General features: G+C 43.2%; 1 protein-coding gene across 2 annotated transcripts in view; it reads right to left on the reverse strand.

The window, feature by feature from the left end:
• The window catches only part of LOC124670260 (folate synthesis bifunctional protein, mitochondrial-like), an 11,681-nt gene extending 5,450 nt beyond the window's left edge, over positions 1-6,231 (reverse strand). The window contains exons 1-17 of one of the 2 annotated variants that reach the window (XM_047206754.1): positions 5,955-6,219; positions 5,714-5,865; positions 4,321-4,453; positions 4,161-4,232; positions 3,999-4,067; positions 3,840-3,911; positions 3,671-3,739; positions 3,525-3,596; positions 3,367-3,432; positions 3,222-3,287; positions 2,827-3,137; positions 2,349-2,632; positions 1,594-1,865; positions 1,382-1,517; positions 835-965; positions 565-721; positions 77-479 (exon numbers count right to left, since the gene is read on the reverse strand). In XM_047206754.1, coding sequence (XP_047062710.1) covers positions 336-479; positions 565-721; positions 835-965; positions 1,382-1,517; positions 1,594-1,865; positions 2,349-2,632; positions 2,827-3,137; positions 3,222-3,287; positions 3,367-3,432; positions 3,525-3,596; positions 3,671-3,739; positions 3,840-3,911; positions 3,999-4,067; positions 4,161-4,232; positions 4,321-4,453; positions 5,714-5,837 — 2,178 coding nt within the window. In that variant the 5' untranslated portion in view covers positions 5,838-5,865; positions 5,955-6,219 and the 3' untranslated portion in view covers positions 77-335. Of the gene's footprint in view, positions 1-76; positions 480-564; positions 722-834; positions 966-1,381; positions 1,518-1,593; positions 1,866-2,348; positions 2,633-2,826; positions 3,138-3,221; positions 3,288-3,366; positions 3,433-3,524; positions 3,597-3,670; positions 3,740-3,839; positions 3,912-3,998; positions 4,068-4,160; positions 4,233-4,320; positions 4,454-5,713 lie in introns of those variants that run through there. The other variant, XM_047206755.1, reaches the window with a different exon arrangement.
• Positions 6,232-10,927: the final 4,696 nt, after the last annotated feature.

Genomic DNA, 10,927 nt, shown 5'->3' on the forward strand with positions numbered 1-10,927 from the left:
GATTCCCATTGTATCGGACAGCTGATGTTGGTTAATTTCGTTTTTGCGTCAGAAATGAGACGAGACACAGCAACACTGCGGATAGCAAGCTTTCAGTCCAACATGGGATTTTCTTTGAAATAAGAGTCATAAAGTAGCAGAAAAAATTGTCACTCTGATACTCCCTACTAAACAACAACAGCCGGGCCAGTATCGAAATGCTGCGATGGTGATAAAAAGGGGGAAAAAATCCTAAGACCTCGGCAATAAGCCAATGATCAAACTGTATCTACTACCACAACTAACTGACAAAGTTCTCTGAATACTTTCAGGTGTATGTACAATGGCGTGTCCGCTTATACTGCGTAGTCGCCAGATTCGCCGTGGCGCCCTGTGTAGCTCTCGCAGCTGGACGACATTCTCGTCATGTTTGCCCGCTGCACGAGGCGGACTAACGACTGGACCACCTCGGACATCGGTGGCCGGAACTCAGGCTCGGCCTGTTCAGGTTTCAGGGATAAGCATCAACAGTGTGGCAAACATTTGAAAGCACAGCCGAACTCCAAACATGGTTATGGAATGTACCTGCACGCAAAGTGCGATAGCGTCGGCGAAGCGGGACAGGGATTTCGAGGGGTACAGGCCCTGGAGCGCTGGATCGACCATCTGGTCTAGCGCGTCGATGTCATGGAGCTGCGGGGCAGCCCATCGGACTAGTGACTGCTCAGATCGTGATCGGGTCCTGCAGCAGTTCAGGCAAGAAGTGGTAGTTCAGACTCTCAGGGGACTGTGATTGTTATTACAGTTTACAACCTGAATGGTTTGCTGTGTGTAATATTTTACTGTAGTGTGTACCTGTCAAATGGTTTGCGGCCAGTCAGGAGCTCTAACATCACGACACCAAAGCTATACACATCACTCTTCAGTGAGTATTGCCCAGACATGATTACCTCAGGTGCCCTATATCCTAAGTTCTCTTCTGATTCCTGCAATAGACGCTGTATAAGTAATTCTGGACAGAAATGTTTGCTCCCCTCAATTATTTTTATTAGCATTACCACTGTCAAAATATGCTGAACACTAGACTTCTATCATATCACTTGGTTGACTGGATACTAGCTAGCCTCGTATCTAAATACTACGGAGTACTAGTTCTACAATCCTGGCTACCTTTATTCTGTATATACTGTAACAGCAACTCATGTTTGCTACACTGGGCATTTCACATAGCATCATGTTTACCTGAATTCTGAAAAATTACATAAAAATAATAATATGCAGCATTTTGGCTGCAAAACGGGTAGAAAGTTCAAGTGTTTACTATTGATGATTAATCATAAATTGTATGATAGTTTCCTGGTAGGTTATCAGATAGTCGGAGGATATAATGCAGTGCATTTACCTGGAATTCCTGGTTAGGAATAAGATCGGCATATCCAGAATCCGAAAGGTGGGGGTTCAGCTCAATATCGAGTAAAATGTTTGATGACTTGAAGTTTTTGTGGATCACAGATGGCGAACATGTTTCATGTAGGTATCTGCAAAATTTGCATGATTAACATGAATTTTAATTTCTAGATCAAAATGAAAGGTTGGCAGTCCTGTTTCACTTACTCTAACGCCCTTGCAGATCCAAGGGCAATCTTCACACGGCTGTTCCAGGACAACGGTTTGCTTTGATCACCCACCAGATTAAGTAAGTCATACAGAGAACCATTTCGGTAGAATTCGTATGCCAACAAGCACTGCCCATGCTCCGAACAGTAACCAACTAGCTCGGCAAGGTTTGGATGATTTAGCCTTGAAATATTTGCAACCAACTCAATGAACAAATCTGACGGGTAACTTGGGAATGCAGAAAAATTGATTTTCTTTACAGCCAGGACCTGAAATTACCAACAAATGATGATAATGCAGCAGTTCCAATTCGGATCATGATTTACAAATATCAAGGGGTAATTTACTTTATTGAACCTTGTACTACCTTTACAAAACCATTCATGGTTAACAAAAATGAGATTGTTGTTAAAATCATGTATACAACAGTATTTTTGCATGATACAAGTGTATATTGTGTACGCCCGTGCATTCATAACAAATTTTCATGCTATGGAATTTACAAATTTCAAGCAGATATAATTATATTAAAATAAAGTTCAAGTAGAGCATATCATCTCAGGTGATTGTACTATAGTACATGGGTCATGTTGATATATCCACTTAACTCCAGATTTTGTAACAGTTTGAAATCCCAGGAGCCTTAGATCTTTTACAAGGAAATAATTTCAAGTATGAATAAGGATGATTCTGGTGCCATATATGATCATTGAATGCAGGAAATAATTGATATCAAGTAATTGAGGAAGCACCTTCTGATCATCGAATTGTGCTTTGAAAACTCGTCCAAATGACCCCTCACTTATAAAATTGTCAGGGCTAAAGCTTCCTGTTGCTATCTGCAAGTCTGCAACGGTGTATGCAGGTAGTCTGATGGAAGACAAACTTATTTTGCTTGTGATAGACTTGCTTGTGAGATCGTTATCATCGAAAGACTTGTGCAAGTCAATTTTTGTTGGAGGTTTTAAGCTCATTGAAACAGTCTTCTGAAATTGATCCTTGCCAGTTGTTGAGATGATCTTAATGGACTTGATCTCTGAAAAGTATAGATTTGGCTTTTAAGACAGAAGAGCAGCATGCACAATTTACCCATTTTTACAAATTGGAAACAATATGTAAAGAAATAAGGAAATGCATAATTCGTTGGAAAGTGAAGATTGAACAATTTATTCCTGGTCAGAAGAATGATTTTAAGATGAATGTAGAACTCTCAGAGGCAATGTGGCTTACGTTTAAATCCTGAAGCAAGAGGACTGAGAGGTTCATTCTGTTCTGGGTCTCGTCTCACTGAGAACTTCCAAGATTTCCTCTTGATCACAAAGAATGTAACCATTGCACCAACAACCAGCAAACATATTACAATTCCTGCTATTGCACCACCTTGTAGTTTGGAGTGTTGGCTGGCACTGTCAGATGAACCATTGCTTGCATTGCTACTTGGAGGAGCAGTGCGTTGAGGCGTTGGAGTTGGAGTTGGAGTTGGAGTTGGACCTGGTGGAGGTGGTGGTGCGGGACCATTGCTAAACGAGTTTCCAGTTGTCCTACAAAAGGAGTGGAGGGCTAATTGTGATTCCATACTACATGCTTATAACAGACAAACCCTGACATATACTAAACATACTTACTGGAGATTATTTATTTTCTTTAGCTTATCAGGGACCCAGCCAGTGAATTGATTGTTTGCGACATTTCTGCAAGGATGAACAAATGCTGCATTTATATGAAAATTCAACTGTGAATTAGAATAGGTGGTGGGTATATCGAACTCACAAGTCCGTAAGAGGAAGATTGGCAAGGACATCTATCGTGCCACTGAATTGGTTGTTCTGCATATAACTGGAAAAAAGAGCAGATATTTGTAATCATATGGATTTTATTCTTGTTGATGAAACAAAGCGATGCAGAGACATAGAAAACCATGTACTCACAGTGTTTTCAAGCTTGTCAAAGAGTTGAAGCTTTGTGGAATATTACCAGAAAACGTGTTGAATGAGATGTCCCTGGGTGAAATGAATTATTGGTTCAGGTTTTCTACTAGCTTGACAGATTATTGTGCAAACAGAAGATCACTCACATTGTTGTTAGGTTGGTCATCTGGTTGAACATATCACTGATGGTTGAGATCTGATTATGACCAAGATTTCTGCATCGAAGATGTCAGCAAATTTGTTCAGATCTTACCAGAAAGATAATGACAAAGAAGGTCAGCCAATACATTGACTTACAGGAGATAAGTAACTTACAATTCCTTAAGTGAAATCATTTGGGAAATAGAGTATGGTGTGGTTCCAGTAAAGTGGTTTCCAGCAAGATTTCTGCAGATCAAATTCTTTGTAAGAACTAAAAGATTGTTCTGTATATATGTAAAAGCAGCTTGAGTTGCACATAGAAGTACTACTTACAATTTCTCAAGATTTGGAGGAAGATTATAGGGAATGTCACTGCCGCCAAGATTATTATTGCTCATATCGCTGCACAGAACTAAACTAGATCACAACCTTACTAAAAATTTATCTTGTAACCATCAGAGCATTGATGCTTGGGACGAGAGAGATCTCACTAACAGCTGAACTAGTGCAGTCAGTAGGTTCATGTTGTAACCCAGAGTCCCGTTAAGACTCATGCCCGATAAGTTTCTGTCAAGTATTGGGAGAATAAATATCATCAGATAAGAAGGATAAGTCGGACTCAGAAAAAACACCATATCTAAAAACTTGAGCTCACATTGTTGTCACTCTGGAACCCGAGCAAGTGATCCCATTCCACGACTGTCCGCAGGGATCTCCATTTTGTGACACCCAGTTTTTCAGCTGGGGCGGCGAATTCATGGTTGTGTAGAAGACGCCGAGGGCTGTCACTGCATAGGCAAAAGGCAAAATCTGGGACAATCAGTAATGCTGATGATCAGTATCAGGTAAATGATGATGCTTTCTTCCTACTTTTTGTCTTCACAGAGTATTTTCCAACAAAAAATCCTATAGGAATTTGGCTTTTAGAAGAGGTTCATATGCAGCTACATTTCCTTCCATTTCTTTCTGTGCAGAGAACTCTTTTGTTTTCTAGTTATATAGGAATACGTAGCCCGTCTTACATTGAAATGATTAAATTAGCCTCCTGTGACTGTACTATCCACATTTTGGAGTAGGCATTCGAAAGAACTAGTCATTTATTTTAAAAAAAATTCACCGTGGGGAGAGAATCCCCACCTGAACTAGTCATTTATAGTAAGTTATTCCCATCATCTTATACCAAATTTCCATCAAAAGTAGTTTCATTATGGAATCAACTGAAGATATTATGGAACCAAAAACTGAGTTTTTTTTTGGAATAACACAAAGATGACTCCTTGGATAATCAGCTGTCTGGAATGTCTAAAAAATAATCTGTGTCTGCAACCTCACACAAAACCAGGAATAAAGAAACAAATGAACTACTTTTTTTCAGAAATTCTCTGCTAAAGTCTGACATCTGAGTGCATAAAACCAAACAATTCCCATCACATGCGTCATAGTAGCACTTATTGACTGATAATTTTGGCTGGACATGAGAACGGCAAAGAAAGGACAAAAAAACAGAACACGAAGAACTAAACTTACCACAAATTTATTAGCACCGCTACGGGGAAACTATTATGATATTAATACCACTAGAACTTGTAAAAACTCTGCCATTTGATCATCCCAAACTTCAAGAACCCTAAGATTTCCACCCAGAAAGGACCAACGAGCAACAGCAAGGAAGAAACGCCGAGCTAAATAAACATCTTTTCCTAGTTTGGTCAACTGATACAACAAGAAAAATGTTTAGAAAGCGTTAGTTCCAGCTTCCCACATGAGCCGAAACGGAACTTCTCAGCACGACGGTTTCATTATTTTTTTAATCTAAAACATAAAATTTCTGGAATCCAGCAATGGGTGCCAAAAGGGGCCTATCTACAATTAAAGTGAACTGACCAAAACAGGGGGAATAAATCAAGAACGCAACTTTTCCTTCCATTGTTAGTCAGACAAAGTATAACCATGAACAGAAATACATCCTTTCTTGATTGATTTTCCTATGCAAAAAACAAACCAAAAGAACAAGGGATGATTCCAAGAATTAAATATCACTTCCTTACCGTCATTCGAGTCGGTGTTGGCATGAGCTCCCAAGGAGGCGGCGGCCAAGAACAGCAGCAGGGCGGCTCCAATGGCCGCAGCTCCTCTGCTCCTCCTCCCCCTCTCCATGGCTGCGATGGTCATTGCTTGCAGCACTCGTCTCGTTTGCAGCCTGCAGGCTCGGAAGAAGAGGTCTGATAAATAAACTTATGCTCCGGAAAAGGCTTCCCCCTCCTTTTGTTTAATCGTTAGGAGTACTACTTCTACATTCTCTCACTGCTGCCATGCTTTTTCTCCAGTGTATTGTGTATTTGTCAGGAAGCTCGAACAGGGAGGAGGGGAAGGACTTTAAAGAGGTGCACTTCACACGCTGAGAAGTGAGAAACCCCTTAGATATAGGTGCAGTACAGTTACTCTTTCATTACTTTGGGACACTGGGGCAATACTTTGAGCAGAGGCAAAAGATTTTGATGTGTGACCTCTGGCTTTGGGGTTGTTAGTTGTTGCAGGCTTAGTGTTGCTCTAACCATAGAGACATGAGGTTGGAAAATAAGATTTAGGTGCGCCAACTGAAGCTGTATTTTTCAGAAACCAATATTACCTAAACAAAAGTTTAGACATCTTACCGCTAGCAAAATTGAAATTAGTTTCCCAAAAATATACCAATACAAAAGATTGGTACAAAATGTCAATTAAAAGTTCTATTAGGAAAAGCAATTTCGGTTAATGCATATCCTTGGAGGAAAGTTGCTTCTTTCTGCAGGCAGTGACACGTTTAAGAGGTGAGTGGAAGATATTTAGGACTCCTAGCCCATTTCGTTGGTGCGTCGTGGCGCCCATGCCGGAACGTTGCCGTCCGTGCAGCCGTCGCTTTAGCTGATTGGCAATCACACAGGTGCGTGCGTGCGTGTGCGGTATGCTCCTAGACTTTCAGCTCTCTTTCACTTATTTTTTGACCGGTTTCAGTATGACTACGGTAGTTCTCATTCTGACAGATATCCTTCAGTATTCCTTCAGAAGGTATCCAAGTGATCCAAACATGCTGCTTCATCAACATGAAGTCGATGCAATGAATTTAGCGAGTTGTTTAGAACGCAGGAAGAGTTCTTTTTCAGACGAAAACAGTTTTTGATCTGACTTTTCCTTTACGAAAGTAGGTGCATGTTGTTCTCAGGGCGTCAGCATGATTGCAACATTGGCTATGATGAAGCATAATTAACCAGTACCCTTCACATCGCTTTTCTTGCTTTCTGAATTTTTTTATCCTTGCCTTTTCTGTCCAAGTGTCTTGCACCTAGTACCGTCTGGTTAGGAGAATAATTGCATGCTGACCGCAGCTTCTTCGCGCGTCGTAACAACAGGTGGCCAAACTCGCCCAATTAGGCGGTTACATGCATTGCGATGCCCCCATGAAATCGTCATTTTCATGAGCTGTTTCCGACTTCAGTTCGACGAGTTCTCAATGCATCAGCTGCATGCCCTCGTCCGTCAGTAGCTGATGGTCCTTCTAGATGTGCCAACGCATCGCCACGCCATGGCCTCGAGCCGAAGGCAAACATCACAATCGTGTATGGAAGTGTTTAGGGCATCTTCGACCTAAATGGAATGAGCCTGCATGTTTTGGTCCGCGCCGATATGCTGACACGGAGAACCCAGCACAACTGCTCAACGCAAACAGACGCGCAGACCGACTCAATTATGTCCTAAATTTGAGTGGAAATGCGTCCGCCCTAGACCTGTTTGGACTGACTGAATGACCGCTTCGTCTTCTGGTCGCCAAAACTAGCGGGCGTCTGAGTCGAGGTTGTGATGCCGACATTCGCAGCTGACCGAATGAAGACTACAGTTAGTGGCACAGGCCACTAGGGGATCTTGGCAAAATATGTGTTGAAATATTGGGCCCACTTTTAGTGGCCCAAATTAGATTTCAGTTTTTCCTATAAATCTCAAAGCCACATAGTGGCAGCCATGTGAGTTTGAGCCCAAGTTGGTGGCAGCTCACTAGGGAGTGGCAAGAGGTGGGAAGTTTAGTCCCGCGTGGAAAGTTGGGAGGAAGTTAGAACACCTTATAAGGTGGGTTGTTCCACCACTAGTAAGTGAGTGAGAATAGGAGTGCTACACGCGCGCTCCTCCTCCTCCTCGCTCGCTCGTCTCGTCTCGACTCGACACGTCACGTCACGACGCGCGCCGCGCTCGTGGTGAGTGGATTGAGCCTCGAGCCGAGACTTTCCTTACTTCTGTAACCGACTCGAAACGTTCGTGCGACGTGGGCGTGGCCCACGTTGCCTAGGGTTTCCCGAGCCTATATAATCTCCTGCCCGGCCACCGCAGAAACACATCCAATACACGAGTTAGGGTTTCCACCTCTCTCTGCTGAGCCGCCATCGTAGCCTACTCCATCCCGCGAGCCGACGTGCATCGGCGAACGGGAGAGCGAGTCTCCGGAACCGCTCGTCCTTGCGATCTCGTACGGGGAGAGGGCGAATTAGGTTTTTGGGAAGCGCTCGCGCGGCTCGCTCAAGCTCTCCATCACGGGTCGCCTTCCGTCCAAGTCGGGCGGTGCTGCCTACCGTCGTCTACAACGCCGTCTACTTCGACCCGTCGTCCCCGTCATCAACAACGTTGTCATCAACAACGTTATCGCCGCGACATCATCTCGCTACACCTCCACCGCCACCTCCACCGGATCGGTACGTGCGACATATCTCGATCCGTTTAGCGATGGATGTTGTACTTGTTTGCTATGCTACTTGTTCATGTTGATCACTACATCTAGTATGTTCGAGTTTCACATGTTAGTAGTTACTGTCGTCATGCTTAATATTCGGAATTAATCATGGAAATTGTGCCTAATTATCCAACAATCCAAAAACCTAATTGTAGGCAATTTCCTGAGTTAACAATGGCTGGTTTTTCCGATGCACGAGGCCGGATAAGTTTACGGTGTGCACTTTAAGAGATGGCGGTATAAGGCCATGCTGCGGCTTACTCATCCGAAAGTGTTCGAAGTTACTAATGGTTTACCCGAAGGAACTATATCGACCAAGATCGGAACAAGTTCAAGGAAAACAATACTCTCTTCGTCGGATGCGTTCTAAGTATCCTTGCCGATCGTACGTGTGATGTGTACATGCACTTAACGGACGGTAAAGAGCTACGGGATGCACTCGAATGCTAAGTTCGGTGCAACCGATGCGAGCGATGGAACTGTACATCATGGAGAGCTTCCATGACATCGGGATGGTTAACAACCGTTACGTAGTCGAACAAGCTCATGAGATACGGTGCATTGCGAAAGAGCTTGAACTCCTTAAGTGTGCCTTACACGACAAGTTTGTGGCTGGATGCATCATCGCTAAGTTGCCCCCTTCATGGAGGAACTTTGCCACAACTCTCAAACACAAGAGACGAGGAGATATCGGTTGAAAATCCGATAGCGTCTCTTGATGTTGAGGAGAAAGCTCGGGCTAAGGATAATGCCGAGAAAGGAGAGGGTCGGTCTAGCGCCAACATGGTGCGAAGAAACCCTACGAGCAAGAACAAAGGGAATAACAAGCCCTCCTTCAATAAGCCTATGAAGACTACAACCTTCAAGAAGAAGAAGATGATAAACAAAGCAGATCCGAGCTGCTTTACCCGTGGAGAGGCTGGCCACTTTTCTAAGGACTCGTCCGGAGAGGGCGGACCGCAAGAAAAAGGGGAGGCAAGTCAACACGGTGACCGCTAGCAATGCTCGATGGGTACGGTAATCTCTTTCTTGTTCTTTCGGTATTTCAATCTCCATGTTGGTGGATTGATACGGGTGCTAATGTTCATGTGTGTGCTTGACATATCCATGTTCACTTCTTACCGGGTCGCCCGGGATTCTTCCGTCTTGATGGGGAATGGGTCACATGCTTCGTTCGTGGTGTTGGCACGGTAGATGCTGAAGTTCACTTCGGGGAAGATCGTGCGAGCGAGGAACGTGCGGCATGTCCCTACTATGAACAAGAATCTCGTTAGCGGCTCCCTTCTATGCAGAGATGGGTTTAAGGTTGTTTTAGAGTCGAATAAAGTAGTTGTTTCCAAGTTTGGACAATTTATTGGTAAAGGCTATGAGTGCGGAGGCTTGTTCCGCTTTTCGCTTTCGATTTCAGTAATAAGTCCGTGAACCATATTTGTGGCAATGTTAGTGATGATACCGGTGTTTGGCATTCTCGTTTATGTCACATTAATTTTGGTTTAATGTCTCGGCTATCCAGTTTAAGTTTAATTCCGAAATTCACCATTGCCAAAGGTTCTAAGTGCCATAGTTGTGTGCAATCAAAGCAACCTCGGAAGCCCCATAAGGCGGCCGAGGAGAGAAACTTGGCACCTCTAGAACTCATACATTCCGATCTATGCGAGATGAATGGTGTGTTGACAAAAGGTGGAAAGAGATATTTCATGACATTGATTGATGATGCGACTAGATTTTGCTATGTTTATTTGTTGCGAACTAAAGATGAAGCTTTAGACTACTTTAAAATTTATAAGGCCGAAGTTGAAAATCAACTAGAGAGAAAGATCAAGCGTCTTAGGTCGGATCGTGGTGGCGAATATTTTCCTAAAATCTTTGATGAATTACTGTGAGGAACATGGCATTATTCATGAGAGGACGCCTCCCTATTCACCCCAATCAAACGGGGTTGCCGAGAGGAAAAACCGCACGCCGACCGACTTGGTGAATTCCATGTTAGCCATCTGCTGGTTTATCAAAGGCATGGTGGGGGAGGCTTTGCTGACTACATGTCATGTCCTGAATAGAGTTCCTAACAAGAATAAAGATAAAACCCCTTACGAGGAGTGGACTAGGAGAAAACCATCACTTTCGTATTTGCGCACATGGGGATGTTTGGCGAAAGTCAATATTCCAATTACTAAGAAGCGCAAACTTGGACCAAAGACGAGTGGATTGTATCTTTCTAGGTTATGCTCCGCGGAGTGTAGGATATAGATTTTTAGTAGTTCAATCCGAGGTACCTGATATGCATGTTGATACTATTATGGAATCTCGTGATGCAACATTTTTTGAGAATATGTTTCCTATGAAAGATATGTTTCCTTGAAGTATTTTGAACAATCACATGAGAATGTTACTGAGAAGGATGACAATGAAGCTCCTAAACGGAGCAAGAGACGAAGGATTGAAAAATCCTTTGGTGATGATTTCATTGTGTACCTTGTGGATGATACTCCCACGTCCATTGCGGAGG

The sequence above is a fragment of the Lolium rigidum genome, chromosome 7, assembly GCF_022539505.1.
Source record: "Lolium rigidum isolate FL_2022 chromosome 7, APGP_CSIRO_Lrig_0.1, whole genome shotgun sequence".
In the NCBI taxonomy this organism is placed as follows: Eukaryota; Viridiplantae; Streptophyta; class Magnoliopsida; order Poales; family Poaceae; genus Lolium; species Lolium rigidum.